This window comes from Macaca fascicularis, chromosome 19, assembly GCF_037993035.2.
Source record: "Macaca fascicularis isolate 582-1 chromosome 19, T2T-MFA8v1.1".
Taxonomy (NCBI): domain Eukaryota; kingdom Metazoa; phylum Chordata; class Mammalia; order Primates; family Cercopithecidae; genus Macaca; species Macaca fascicularis.
The window spans coordinates 19,131,230-19,145,386 of record NC_088393.1 but is presented as its reverse complement, the minus strand read 5'-3'; the positions used below and the strand labels follow the sequence as shown (position 1 = coordinate 19,145,386).

The following is a 14,157-nucleotide window of genomic DNA, read 5'->3' as shown; positions in this document are numbered from 1 at the left end:
CCAATCCCCCGGTCCGGCCATCTGGCCCCTGAGCCCTTATGCCTTCTCTGGGCAGCCAGGCAAAATGAGACTCTGATACTAAAGTGAGTCTCCCCTCCAGAAGCCTGTCCATGGCTGGGATCGCTGCTTTGTCCCAGTCTCGGCCAGAGTTCAGGGCTGACTGCTGTCCCTAGCCCTGGGGACCCCCAAGTTTGTCTTTGATCCAGCATGAACTTTGCTGGTTTGGGTCTTTCTGTGGCTCTTGCCCCCAAAAGGCTATGGGCATGGGAGACGTGGGCCTGTGACGATGAGGGTGGGAACTATGCCGTCCAGTGCACAGGCTCCCGAGGACAGGGGCCATTCATCTCCTTCCAGAGATGCCTTGAAACCCAGAGGGGAAACTGAGGCAGCCGAAGCAGAGTCAGAGGCATAATGAAGCGGGGGCTGGCCACGCCCTGGCTCGCCACGTCCCGCCTGCTGGCCTGGTTTGGGAAATGCGTGCACACGTCTGTGTGTGTGTTTGTGTTTGTATTTGTGTATGTATACACGGACAGACCATGCAGCTTTGGGGCACATGCTTGGATTCTGCTCTGCTGGACCCCAGATGGGGATACGCGGCTGTGGCATCTGCCCCAGATGGACCCCAAGAGTCCCCAGGGCCTCTCGACGCGACCATACGCACTTCCCGAGATGGGGGTGCGGAGTGGATCCGTTTCCATTTGGCGGACGGGACACCTCCACCTCCCTGGGAGCCGCGGGGGCGGCCGCTTGGGGAGCTCAGGGATCCCCAGCGCCCGCACACGGGTCGGGGTCTTGCAGGCTGGCGCCGGGGACGCCGCGGCCTCAGCCTGGGGGCTCATTTACCAGAGAGACAGGAGCCGCTGCCAGGGCCTCCCCCAGAAATCCGCTGGGCTGAAAATGCAAAGAACCGAGACTTTGAGACGCTGCTGCCTTGCCTGGCCCCGAAGGCGGGATGCGTGGGACCCCCCTAGGCTGTGGGCCTCGGGCAACAAACACCCAACAGGGTCCTGTGCCCCTCGGCCCCACTCAGGCTGAGCTTGGGAGGTGCCCAGAGAGAGACTGTCTTCCAGGGAAGAGGGGACAGGAGAAACAGGAAGGGGAGAGACGGGCAAGAGGGGAGAAAACCCAGCCAGGAAGGGCTGTGACAACGAACAGGCCCAGCATCAGTGACGGCCCGCACTCAGTGTGCCAGGGGAAGTGCACCGTGGGGTCAGCCCAAGGATCCCTGCCCTGTCCAGCAGCGGTGCAGGTGGGGGTGGAGCTGCTGGGTGACTCGGGAGGGGCCCCGGCTCCATCTGGCCTGTCAGTGGCCATGGCTGTGTCCGAGGTGGTTTTCTCAGCCACAGAGTAGGTGTGACCCCCAGGGGGACCTGTCCATGCAGAGCCCATACACCATCCTAGGGGTGGCCCTGATTCACAAGCCAGCTCCCTCAGCCCCACCCCATCCCCATTTCCACCTGCAGACCAGGGACAGGGAAGAGGGCCGCTGTGGGCCTTATCTCCTGTTTACGATAAGGCTGTGCACGGCGGCTGTGCGGCCTGCGGGAGCCGCGCTGTGTGGGCCTCTGCCAAGAAACGTTTGCAGACAAGTGGGGTCAGGCCGCCGGGCCTCCTTCTGAGAATTGCTGGGCTTGTGGATTAGTGAGGCAGGACAGAGCCAAGCCCCAGCGGCCCCGAGCGGTTCCCGCTGCCGCACAGCCGGCCAACAGGTGTAGCGGCTGCCGAAATGCTGGAAGCCAGATGGAGGGCTCGCCTCGGGGTCTGCTGATGGGGAGTGGGTTGGGGGGGATCCTGGTGCACCCTTGCGGGGCCACTCTGCTTCCTCCGGTTCCCAGGGCAGACAAGGAGAAGGCAGGGGTTGGGTGGGCTCCAGCAACTGTCTGGTGACCCCAGCTGTCCTCAATGTCTGGCCCCTGGTGGGAAGCTGGGGGAAGCTCCCCACCATGGGGGCAGGGCCAGGGGGTGGGGCACTCACCTGGAAGGGCAGGTCCATGGTACCACTCCCAATCTGGTTCACGTTGGGCAGGGACCCGCCGTAGTACTGGCCGCGGCTGGGGCCCAGTTGCAGGTACTGGGATTTCTGGAGCTGGAGCTGCGAGACAGAAGCCAGCAGCTGCAGGGGGCGTCACCTCCCAGGCTCACCCCGGAGTGCCAGCCCCAAAGGCACAAAAAGACCCAAGTGGTAGGATTGACAGCATAAGTGCAGAAGTTTGCAGGACCTCATGACCCAGATGCTTAAGGAAACCAGGTGTCCCTCCACCAAAAATGGCAGAATCGGAAACCCGAGGTGCCGGAACGGCTCCCCAGGCAGGGCAATGCACCGTGCGGAAACCCATGGCTGCGAACCTAGGGAGCTGGCTGCCTTGCTGCTGACTTGGCCAATCAATGAATGAGCAAGAGAGGCACTGGCGGGCCTGCAGCTTGCCAAGAAGGCCCCTCACCAGCCCAGGGGAGCCATTTCTTATCACGGCCAGAGGCTGTGACTTGGCAGGCCAGGCGGCTTTCCACTGGCCTCAATCAGAGGGAGCTGTCTCAGAAGTGTGGTGATGGCCTTCAAAGGGTGGGACTTGTGATCCTGATGGCAGCCCGCACAGGGCCAGGGCAGCCAAGTCAGTCCCCCAGACCCAGCTTGAGTTCTAGGGGGTCCTGAGCTCCATGTTCCTTCCTCATGGTACCTCCCAGCCTCTTGGGGACTGGGCCCTGCTGAGTGCCTTCATCTCGGCTGCATCCCTGCTTCCCACTCCCTGATTGCATCGGGGCACAGAACCAGGGGCCAGGAGCTCCCTGACTGGTCACGCTGACTCTGAGCAGGGCTGGAATCTGGCCTCCTCCCCCTCATGTGGCTGACGCTGATTTGCCAGTAACAGAGGCCCCTGACCCACGTGGCATGACCCGAGGCCCTTGGGGATGCTGGTCCATGATGCCTGCCATGCAACCAGGGGAGGCAGCCACCGTGAGGAGAGGCGGGGACTGGGTAGGCAGGAGGGAGGGGTGGTTGTCCACTCTGGCCCAGCAGGGGCGGTTGCTAGGGTGGATACTGTGTACACAACAAGGCCGACTCGTTCCTTACAAACAGCTCCTGGCAGTGTGTGGAGAGCTGGCCGCCCCACCGCCCCAACTTCCTGGGGGGCCCTGGACACCGGAGGCGGAAGTAAAGCCCGGGAACTGGCCACCTGCCCGGCTGAGCACCTCGCCCAGGTAAACAGCTGTTTCCTGTGAGCTGCAGTGGAGCCGATGGTAAGATTAACCTTGTGTGTTATTGGGTGGCTCTCGAGGGTCTGGGGGTCCGGCCCAAGGTCTGTGCTGGGAACCCTTGGTGGCCGGTGGCCGGACACATACACGACGAACACCCAAAGTGTCCTTCCCAGCAGTCACACCAGATGAAACAGGCCAGCTCCAGGCTGCAGCAAGGGGATGGGGTGCAGGGTAGGGGTCCCTCAGCTCCCACCCCACGCCTACCTGGGCATAGGTCGCCTGTGGCCTCCCGTGACCTTCTCCACCCTCTTCTGTGTCCAAGTAGCATGACAGAAACCTGTGCTACGTTCACCTCTCACTGACTGCATGGCCCCAGAGGCGTGACCCCTCCTGTACCTGTGTTCCCCACCTAGAGTGAGTGCTACAGGCGGGTGTGAGAGGGACACACGATGTGTGACACAGCAGGTACTCATGCCACATGCGTTTTCTACACGGGCTGAGCCGCCAGCTCCCAGGAGGCCAGACATCAGGGGCAAGAACTCCCTGAAGCAGCTTTATTTGCACTATGTCCCCGGGCCACAGGAAACCTGCGATGCAGGGACAATCTACAGGACTGGGGACACACAGAACTCTCATGGTTCCCAAGCCCTATCTCTGTCCAAACCTTGCCCACAATATCCAGCTCCTGCCCACTTTGCTGTAGGCACTCAGACTTCGGAGCATAGCCCCCGGGCCAGGAGTGGACACTGAGCAGGGACTCTGCTCTTCTTTTTTTGTTGACGCTGTTTGTTTTTGTGTTTTGAGATGTAGTTTTCACTCTGTTGCCCAGGCTGGAGTGCAGTGGTGCCATCTTGGCTCACTACAATCTCCACCTCCCAGGCTCAAATGATTCTCCTGCCTCAGCCTCCCAAGTAGCTGGGATTACAGGCACAAGTTACTATGCCTGGCTAATTTTTTTTTTTTTTTTTCTAATAGAGACGGGGTTTTTCACCATGTTGCTCAGGCTGGTCTTGAACTCCTGACTTCAAGTGATCCACCCGCCTCGGCCTCCCAAAGTATTGGGATTACAGGAGTGAGCCATCATGCCTGGCCTCTGCTCTTCTTTTGGGGAAGCCCATGCTCATTCTTGGTTTTGCATGAGTTGTAGAGTAAAGGGTTAACCTGGCCCAAAGAGAGGTCTGGCATTTGTCCCCAGCTCCTGGTAGGTGACCTGCAGGAGAATATCGTGCCTGATAAGAGTGTCATTGTGTGCCTGACGCCTTGGGCTATGGCAGAGTCTGTTCACACTGTGGTTTTAGGGTGGGGGTTTGGGCACATCAGCTTGACATCTGGAGGGACTAGAGACAGGTTGGCCATGAGGGTGCTCAGCCACATCTATAGGACCAGCCCCCAGTACAGACCCTGGACATGCAGGCCAGGGGAGCTTCTGCAGCTGGCAGTGCTCCATGCTGGGAGAATTGTGCAGTGTTCACATCTGCCTCTTCCCTTGGATGAATTTTTTTTTTTTTTTTTAGATGGAGTCTAGCTCTGTCATCCAGGCTGGAGTGCAGTGGCGCCATCTCGGCTCACTGCAACCTCTGCTTCCAGGGTTCAAGTAATTCTCTCACCTCAGCTTCCTGAGTAGCTGGGATTACAGATGTGCAACACCACACCCAGCTAATTTTTGTATTTTTAGTAGAGATGGAGTTTCACCACGTTGGCCAGGCTGGTCTTGAACCCCTGACCCCAAGAAATTCGCCCACCTCAGCCTCCCAAAATGCTGGGATTACAGGTGTTAGCCACCACACCCAGCCTCCCTTGGGTAATTTTAATGTGTCCTTTCGCTGCAAATAAACCGTAAGCATGAACAAAACGGCTTCTGGGGAGTCCCTCCAGTGAATTTTCTAGCCAGAGGGTGGGCACAGGGACTCCTGAGTCTGCAGGAGCTGACTGTCCTCCCCGACCTAGCTGGAACCCCTGGGAGCAGGGTCCTCCTTTCTCTGGGGTCCCAGGGTGGTGGGACGCCAGCCTGGGCTCTGCCCCCACGGACCTCTGGCCTCAGATGGAAGAACTGCCAGATGTCACGGCACTGCAGGCAACATCACAGCTTTTCTCACTGCCACATCACAGTCCCCTGCCCTCCCCCTCCCGTTGTGCTCCCCAAACCACTGAGACCCTGAGGATGAGCTCCATGAACCCAGCAGCCAGCCCAGGGCCCGCTGCTCAGCAGCGCCTGCCGGCGGAATCCACAAGTAAACAAAGATGTGAGGGGGTGAATGAATGAACAAACGCTGCTGCGCCCCCTCCACAGCTGACTTCACAAGCCAGGTGACAGGCCCGTCTGGAGACTGTACAAGCACTTAAGATTAGAACCCAGGAGGCCTCAGGCGGCAGCTTGGCCACGCCCTTCCACAGCTGGCCCAGGCAACACAAGCCACCTCAAGGTGTAACCCTCACTTGGAGCCAGCGGCTAGGATGCCACAGCAGCTCCAGCCTGCCCTACACAGAGGCTCGGGGCTGACCTGGGACTCAGGTGTCCTGTCTCCACACCATCCCCATGGCTGTCAACAAGCGGGGCCACAGGTGAAACAGCTGAGGCCTGGAGAAGGCATCTCATAGGAGTCGGGAAAGCTGCAGCTCCCAGAGCACCCCTCATTCGTGGCCTGTGGGCCAGATAGATGGGTATCTGGTCCCAGCTCCCCAGCTGTGATAGTAGACCCCACTGGCGATTTGGAGGGCCCTGCTGAGGACGGGTGGGTGCCCCGCTAACCACGCTTTGCCTCCAGCCTCCCCAGCCTCACTCCCTCCAGCTGCCCAAGCCTCAAAGTGCCCCCAGCTTGTCCTTTCCCCGCTGACCCCCATGCAGGGCCTGACAGCCCCTGCTTTAACTTAGAGGGGCATCTCCAACACCCCTGCCCAAGAAGCAGCCCCCCAAGTCACAATCGCAGCAGACTCTGGCTTTGTTGTTGTTGTTTTGAGATGGAGTCTCGCTCTTGGTGCCCAGGCTGGAGTGCAATGGAGTGATCTCGGCTCACTGCAACCTCCGCCTCCTGGGTTCAAGCGATTCTCCTGCCTCAGGCTCCTGAGTAGCTGGAATTGCAGGCACACCACCACACTCGGCCAATTTTTGTAGTTTTAGTAGAGACGGGGTTTTGTCATGTTGGCCAGGCTAGTCTCAAACCCCTGACCTCAGGTGATCCGCCTACCTTAGCCTCCCAAAGCGCTGGGATTACAGGAGTGAGCCACTGGGCCTGGCTCAGCTCTCCTTTCTCTTACAATTAAAGAGAAAGGCCCACCCTAATCCAGGACGGTCTCATCTGGAGCCCCTATTTCCAACTACAGTTGACCCTGAGACAACACAGGGATTGGGGAGCCCACCCTCATGCAGTCAAAAATCCAAGTATAATTTTTTTTCTTTTTATACTTTTTACTTCTATTTATTTCTTCATTTCTTTTTTTTGAGACAGGCTCTCACTCTGTCGCCCAGGCTGGAGGGCAGTGGCACAGTCACACCTCACTGCGGCCTTGGCCTCCCAGGATCAGGTGATCCTCCCGCTTTGGCCTCCTGAGTATCTGGAGCCACAGGCACGAACCACCGTGCCTGGCTAATTTTTAATTTTTTGTAGAGATGGAGTCTCACTATGTTGACCAGCTGGTCTCCAACTCCTGGCTTCAAGCAGTCCTCCCACCTCAGCTTCCCAAAGTGCTGAGATTAGAGGCATGAGCCACCGTGCCCCACGCCAGTATAACTTCTGACTCCTCCAACACTTAACTAATAGCTTACTGTTGACTAGAAGCCTCACTGATAATATGGTCAATTAACACAGATTTGGTATGTTCTGTGTATTACTTACTGTATTACAATAAAGCTAAAGAAAATCATTAAGGAAGAGAAAATGTTTGCTATTTGTGAAGTGGAAGGGGATTATCCCAAAGGTCTTTGTCCTCACTCCTCACTGTCCTTCATGCAGAGCTGGTTGAGGAGGAAGAGGAGGAAAAGGAGGAGGAGGAACAGCAGCAGCAGGAGGAGGGCGGCAGCTTGGTCTTGCTGTCTCACGCATGAGGCAGGAGAGAATCCACGTATGAGTAGATATGTGTGGCTCAAAACCACTGATCCAAGAGTCAACTGTAAGGCCACCTTCCCAGGTTCCAGGAGTAGGGGTGTGGACTACCTTTTTGTGGGACATGATTCACCCCTCTACAGGGCTTTTGAGGGGCTATCAGTACCTGCCACTCTCCAGATGGGAAAACTGAGGCCCCCACACACCTGGAACTTAACCCCTGCATGACCAGCATGACTGAAGTCACATGGCCCCTCCTGGGACAAGTGTTACTGAAGCCACCTGATCTCAGATGAGAACTCGCCAGCATCAATGGAGGCACGTGGGAGGCAGATGTGGGCCCAGCTCTGATGCTACAAGCTTACCGCAGGGACCCCTGCTCCTGATACAGCCTGCACCGGGACTCCCTCACACAAAGTCCTACCTCCGCACCTGACCCCTCTACAGAGCCCTGTGTAAAGGTGGCTTCTCAGGCCTCCGCTGACCCTCGCCCCTTGCTGACAGGACCCTCGCCCTGGAGAACGCCCACCTCTGCCTCTGTCTGTGCCCACGTCCACGATCCTGCTGAGTCTACATCCCCTGCCCTGTCCAGGCGGCATCCACAGGGCTGGATGGAGCAGGGGCTGTGAGGTGGGGGAATGGGGGCCGGGTGGCCCTGGGGTGGCCCCGGTGTAATACGGCTGTGGCTACTTCTCCAGGACGTGGAGAGATGTTCGGGCAGCACCCAGTCTCCCGAGAACCCTGCACGGGACACAGAGACACCCCAACCTGCTGGCCCTCCCTGGGGCTCGCTCTGCAGACGGGGCCAGCCTTGGTCAGGCCCAGAAGCAATTGCCATGGCAACTGGCCAACCTTCTAATGAGATTGAGGGAAGCAGACGGGCTGATGGCTGAGCTTGGCCCTGCAAAGCCGTGGCAGGCCAGGTCCTCCCTGTGGGGGGCCAGAGAGGGAGGCGCTGTCTGTGCCAAGCAGTCCTCAGTTTCCCCCCCTCCCCACCTCTAGGCTTCAAGGTCTAGTCTCCACTCTCCCTGACCACTAAGCTCCAGCTCACATGCTTCCTCCCGGAGCCACCAGTCGCTACCTCTGGGCCTTTGCACTGGCGCTGCCTGCACCAGAAGGCTCTTCCCCCTGGGCCCACCGCTGCCCAGCACTAAGCCTCCCCCAAGGGGCCACCCTCTGCATGGCCCCTCCCCGACAGTCCAGATGGGGAAACTGAGGCTCAAGAAAGCACAGGGACTGCCTGAGTGCAGAGGCAGCATGCACCTCAGCCTAGGGCGTGGCCCTACAAGAGGAAGGGGGGGAGCAAACACTTTCTTCAGCCCAGTGAATGCACAGGACGCACCTGGATCCTGGATCCTGGGAGCTGACCAGGACCCCGGGGATTCGCACCCCTTGACCCTGCAGCCCCATAACTCAGGGCTTTCCAAAACAGAGTTCTGGGAAGGCTGATGAGGGCAGAGGGACCCTGGAATGGGGAAGGAGGCCTGGGCCTTGGAGGGCTCTCCAAGCGTCCCAGCAGCCACAGGCAGGGATGTGTGGTGACTTGAAGGACACCCCCACAGGGCAGGAGCCTTCATCCTCCCATGTCCACGCTGGCTGGTACCTCTGCTGCTGGCACGAAGCCCAGCTGGGCCAATAGCTGAGAACCAACTGAGGCTCAGGCACCCACCCGCTCAGCCAGTCCGGCTCCCGCCCCACCACAGCAGCGTCCCCACCTCCCCTCCCAGACTCAAGGCGAGAGTCTGCCCAGCACTGGGCATGGTTCTAGGTTCAGTGGACGTGGCTGCCAGCCAGCCAGACGGGCACTGCTCACACAAGCCCGTAGCCCAGAGCAGGCAGCAAGCATTAGATCTCCAGGCAAGTGGTGAATGCTGGAGCTTCAGCCTGAGCCACTGTGCGGTGGTGGCCTGGCAGAGACACAGCATGGGGGAGTCTTGAAGGGGAGGAGGAACAGCAGATGCAGAGGCCCAGGACTGGGAGCTCATAGGGTCTGAGATGGGCCACCAGGGGTGAAATACGGTCACCGACGGAACAGAAGCTTCTGAAGCCATTCAGCATCAACAGACAGAGCAGGACTCTTCTCTTAAAGGCTCCAGGCCTCCACCGTGAGGCCTCACCTGCCTGCTGCCCAGGCTCATGGTGAAGGAGCCAGCCCCACAGCCCTGTCACCGCCCCCGCCCCAGCACTCCCGGGGGACATGCCATCTGCTCCCTGCAGTTGAGACCTCGGCTTCAAAATGAGGCCTGCAGGAGCTGGCATGCGCCTTGATCCAGCGCCACACTCAGGATCCCCCGCTCCCCAGGGGTTCCCCTTGTCACTGCCCTGAATCAAGCAAAACCAAGGAGGTGAACACCCTCCGGGCCGGCTTTTAACCAGACGCACTAGCAGGGACGGCATCCCCAATGCCAGGAGGGGCCAATGCCAGTGTGAGAAGGGAGACAAGGACGAAAGCCCTCGGGCCTCTGCCCTGCCCTGGGGCGTCCAAGTCTCTGACAGGCACCCCCAAAGCTCCGAGTGATGTCGGAGGCTGCAGCAAAGCCTTCTGTCTCTGACTTGTGGACACAGAACTTCCCATGTCTGACCCTCAAGCCTCCTCCTGCGCTCCTCCAAGGGCCCAGCAAAGAGCCCCAGATCTCACGCATTTTGCTCGGATGCCCATCGCCAATCGCCTGTGCGTGTTGTGGGGGAGGATCTTCTGCCCGGACACCTCGCTGTAGGGGTAAGGGATGCATGCCCGGCATCCCCTGATCGATTCATTCTCCCAGAGGCCAGGGTTGGGTAATGGCTGCCGGGTACACAGGGAATGTGGAAGCTGCTGCCCACCTCCAGGCGCTGGGTCCCAGGCGAACAGGCTGGTGACTGAGGGGATCCCCAGCTGTGTAGCAGGAGCTGCCAGCCCTGACAGATGCTCCCCAGGGAGCTGCCACTGCCCACCTCTGGAGACTGTGTGTGTGGGAACACAGCTCACAGCGGCAAGGCCACAGCCTGTGATGTCCCGCGTCTGTTTTCTTTCTCTCTCTTTTTATTTGCGACAGGGTTGTGGTCTATGGCCCCAGGCCGGAGTGCAGCAGCACGATCAGGGCTCACTGAAGCCTCAACCTCCCAGGCTCAAACAATCCTCCCACCTCAGCCTCCTAAGTAGCTGGGAGTAGTGGTGTACACCACCATGGCTATTTTTTTTTTTTTCTTTTTTTTTTTTTGTCTGTTGAGACAAAACCCTAGGTTGTCCAGGCTGGCCTCAAGCAATCCTCCCACGTTGGCCCCCAAAGTGCTGGGATGATGACAAGTGTAAGTCACTGCGCCCGGCCCACCATTGGTTTCTCTTTGTGGCCTGTTCCTTTTTATTTTTTAAAAATCTTTTACGTGAAAAATATGCTTTCAAAAAAGCTGCAATAAAATCCACATAAAAAATTTACCATGATCTTGTTTGAAAGTGAATGATTCAGAGGCGTTTAGTACACTGTCAACCATCACCTCTGTCTGGTTCTGGAATATTTCAATCACTCCCTAAAGAAACCCCGTACGCATCAGCAGTCACTCCCCATTCCCCATCCCCCAGCCCCTAGCAGCCACTAATCCGCTTCCTGTCTCTGTGGATTTATCTGTTCCTGACTTTTTTTTTGAGATGGAGTCTCGCTCTTGTTGCCCAGGCTGGAGTGCAGTGGCGCAATCTTGACTCACTGTAACCTCCACCTCCTGGGGTCAAGAGATTCTCCTGCCTCAGCCACCTGAGTAGCTGGGATTACAGGCGCGCGCCACCAAGCCTGGTGGATTTTTGTATTTTTAGTAGAGATGGGTTTCACCATGTTGGCCAGGTTGGTCTTGAACTCCTGACCTCAAGTGATCTGCTCACCTAGGCCTCCCAAAGTGCTGGGATTATAGGCAGGAGCCACCATGCTTGGCCAGCCCCTCTGTTTTCTTACAGGAGTTTTACACTTCTAGTTCTTGCATTTAGGTCTTTGGTCCATTCTGAGTTCATTCTGGCTGTCAACTTTGTTTTTGCCTCAGTCCCTCCACGCTGTGGATCCCCACCCACGTTCACTGAGGGCCCAGTGAGAAGAGCCGAGCTGACCCCTCGCTGCATGCCTGGTCCACCAGAGTTCCTCAGTAAACATCTGCTGAGCTTGGGAAGCGATAAGGAATGATGATGAGAGCATCACGGGCACGTGGATTCCAGGCCGAGTCTCCTGGGCCCTGGAGACACTTCCCTGCTGCCTCCTCCCTCCCTCCAATCGTGTAAATACAGAACCACATACACAAACACCAGGGCTGCCTCGGAATGCCTTTTATCAGGCATGGTTGCTGCTGCCAAATTTCCAGACCCAGCTGAACAGAGGGTCCGCCGTGAGCACGTTTTGTTTCTCTTGTAGGTGGTGGCTGGGATGTGTGAAGGTTCCCTTGGGGGCTGAGTACACACAGCTGGCTCACAGGGGCCTCCCTCCCCACAAAGGAGACTCCAGCCCTGCCAGCTGGCCAAGCGCCCACCCTGGGTGGGCCTTGCAGCAGTCCTAAGAGGGGGGAGACACAGCTGTACCCTTATTTTGCAAGCTGGTAAACTGAGGCACTAAGGGACTACAGGAGGGGCCTCAGTTACAATCCAGGCTCTTTCCCCAGCTGGGAGGGCTGTCTCTTGTCATCATTTTTTTGTTGTTTGTTTTTTTTAAGAGTCTTGCCCTATTGCCCAGGCTGGAGTGCAGTGGAGTGAACACGACTCACTGTAGCCTTGACCTTCTGGGTTCAAATGATCCTACTGCCTCAGCCTCCCAAGTAGTTGGGACTATAGGTGCACGCCACCACACTCAGCTAAGTTTTTTATTTTCAGAGATGGGGTTTTCCTGTGTTGCCCAGGCTGGTCTTGAACTCCTGGCCTCAAGTGATCCTCCCACCTGGTTTCCCAAAGTGCTGGAATTACAGGCGTGAGCCACCACACCCGGCTTCCTGTTGTTATTCTGAAGGGCCTCTGGAGTATCCCCAGGCTTAAAGCTCTCTTTTCCTTCCCCCAGAGGCAAACCCCAACTCCCCACTGGCGGCACTCAGGGCCTTCCCCCACCCCCCGCCTTTTGCCTCTGGGCCCTGTACCCACCAAGCCCTTGTCTGGAACCTTCCACAACAGTTCCCATTCATCATCTGGGACTCAGTTCAAGCACTACCTCCCCAGCAAGCCCTGCCGGACCCCTAGCCCCTGCATCCAAAATAACCCTCTGTCTTAGCAGCCCAGGCTGCCACAAGAAAATACCAAAGACCAAGCAGCTTAAATGACAGAAATGTCTTCCTCTGGACAGAATGCCTTCCTTCTGGCGGCTGGAAGTACAAGATCAGGGCCCAGCAGTACCCAGACCAGGTTCCAGGTATAGCGCCTTTCCTGGCCCAGGAGGGGGCCGCCTTCTGAGTCCTCGCATGGCCTCTCCCAGCTGTGTGTGCTTAGAGATCTCCCTTCCTCTTCTTACGAGGCCTCCAATCCTAGAGATCAGGAACCCCCTTATGGCCTGATTTAACTTTAACTACCTCCTAACAGCCCACCTCCAAAGACAGCCCCGCTGGGGGTGAAGGCGTCAACATGTGAGTTTGGGGGAGACAGAACTCAGTCTGCGGCACCTGCTCACAAATAAGCCTCCCGTGTCTTTCCGCAGGCCAACATGCCCTGCCCCGGGGCCCGGCACCAGCCCCAGGCACTGTCCATAAACAGGTGTATCTGCAACTGGGCAGCTCAGAACCGCCCCACATCCCAAGTCATCAGGGGGCAACCACAGGCAGCCAAACCCAGGCGAAGCCCAGGGAGCCCCGGATTCTCTCTGCAGGAGCCCGTGGGGCGCAGGGTGGGTGAGGAGAGGGGGTTTCTGGGCCGGGCTCCAGTGTGCCCTAGCCCTGAAGGGCCAAGTGTCTGTGATACAAGGGTGACCAGCAGTGCCTGCCCCCCACCCCCCAGGGCAGCCAGGCAGCTGAGATGTGACAAGCAGGAAGCTGTGGGCGGTGTTTCGGGAACGAGTCTCCCAAAGATAAGCAATGTGCCTACTCGGTGGGGTTTACGGGCTGGGGACGCATGGGGGCTGGCAGGGGGCCTGCCGACCACTTGGAGGCAGCACAAGGTAGCAGGAGCGGCCCAGAGTTCAAGGCCAGGCAGCCCGGGATGAATAGGGTCCTGTGCTAGATGGACTCACGGCCCCCCCGAAACTCATGTCCACCAGAACCTCGGAATGTGACCTTATTTGAAAATAGAGAGTTTCTGCAGATGTAATTAGTGTGGGATCTTGAAATGAGATCATCCTGGAATTAAGGAGGTCCCTGCATCCAATGACTGGTGCCCCCATGAGAGGGGAGGACAGAGACACTGAGGAAAGTGGGCCAAGCACCAACAGAGGCAGAGATCGGGGTGCTGCGTCTACAAGCCAAGGACCTGCCGAGGATTGCTGGGGCCACCAGGAGCTGGAAAGAGGCCTGAGACTGGCTCTCCCTCATGGCCTCAGGAGGAACCAACCATGCTGACTCCTTGATCTTAGACTTCTGGCCTCCGGAGATGAGCGACAATACATTTCTATTGTCTTAAGCCACCTGATTCATGGTGCCTCGCTACAGCAGCCTAAGAAAATTAGCCCAGGCTGAGCACACTGGCACACACCTGCAGTGCCAGCAACACGGGAGGCAGAGGCAGGACTGCTTGAGTCCAGGAGGTGGAGGCTACCGTAAGCCAAGATTGTACCACTGCACTCCAACCTGGGCAACAGAGCGAGACACTGTCTCTTCAAAATAAAAGGAAGGAAGAAAGAAGGAGAGAGAGAGGAAAGGAAGGAGGAAAGAAGGAAGCAAACCCAGCCCCTGAACTGTGGAGGGCCTGGGACAAACCCTTTCCTCTCCAAGCTCCCTCTGGACACGGTACTCAACTAAGGCCACAACTGGGGGCACATTAGGAGGAGACGGCCACGGG

General features: G+C 58.0%; 1 protein-coding gene and 1 long non-coding RNA gene across 22 annotated transcripts in view; one reads left to right on the top strand and one right to left on the bottom strand.

The window, feature by feature from the left end:
- The window catches only part of CRTC1 (CREB regulated transcription coactivator 1), a 100,717-nt gene that overhangs the window by 38,467 nt on the left and 48,093 nt on the right, over positions 1-14,157 (bottom strand). For 12 of the 21 annotated variants that reach the window (XM_045380583.3, XM_045380586.3, XM_074026422.1 and 9 more), the window contains exon 2: positions 1,976-2,092. The exons of 3 other annotated variants lie outside the window; for them this stretch is intronic. In XM_045380583.3, coding sequence (XP_045236518.1) covers positions 1,976-2,092 — 117 coding nt within the window. Of the gene's footprint in view, positions 1-843; positions 892-1,975; positions 2,093-14,157 lie in introns of all 21 variants that reach the window. 6 more of the 21 variants (XM_045380582.3, XM_045380584.3, XM_045380585.3 and 3 more) reach the window with 1 other exon arrangement.
- Positions 3,044-7,057, top strand: LOC135968450 (uncharacterized). The gene is made up of 2 exons (XR_010583255.2): positions 3,044-3,237; positions 4,710-7,057. It is a non-coding gene; the product is annotated as an uncharacterized lncRNA (long non-coding RNA).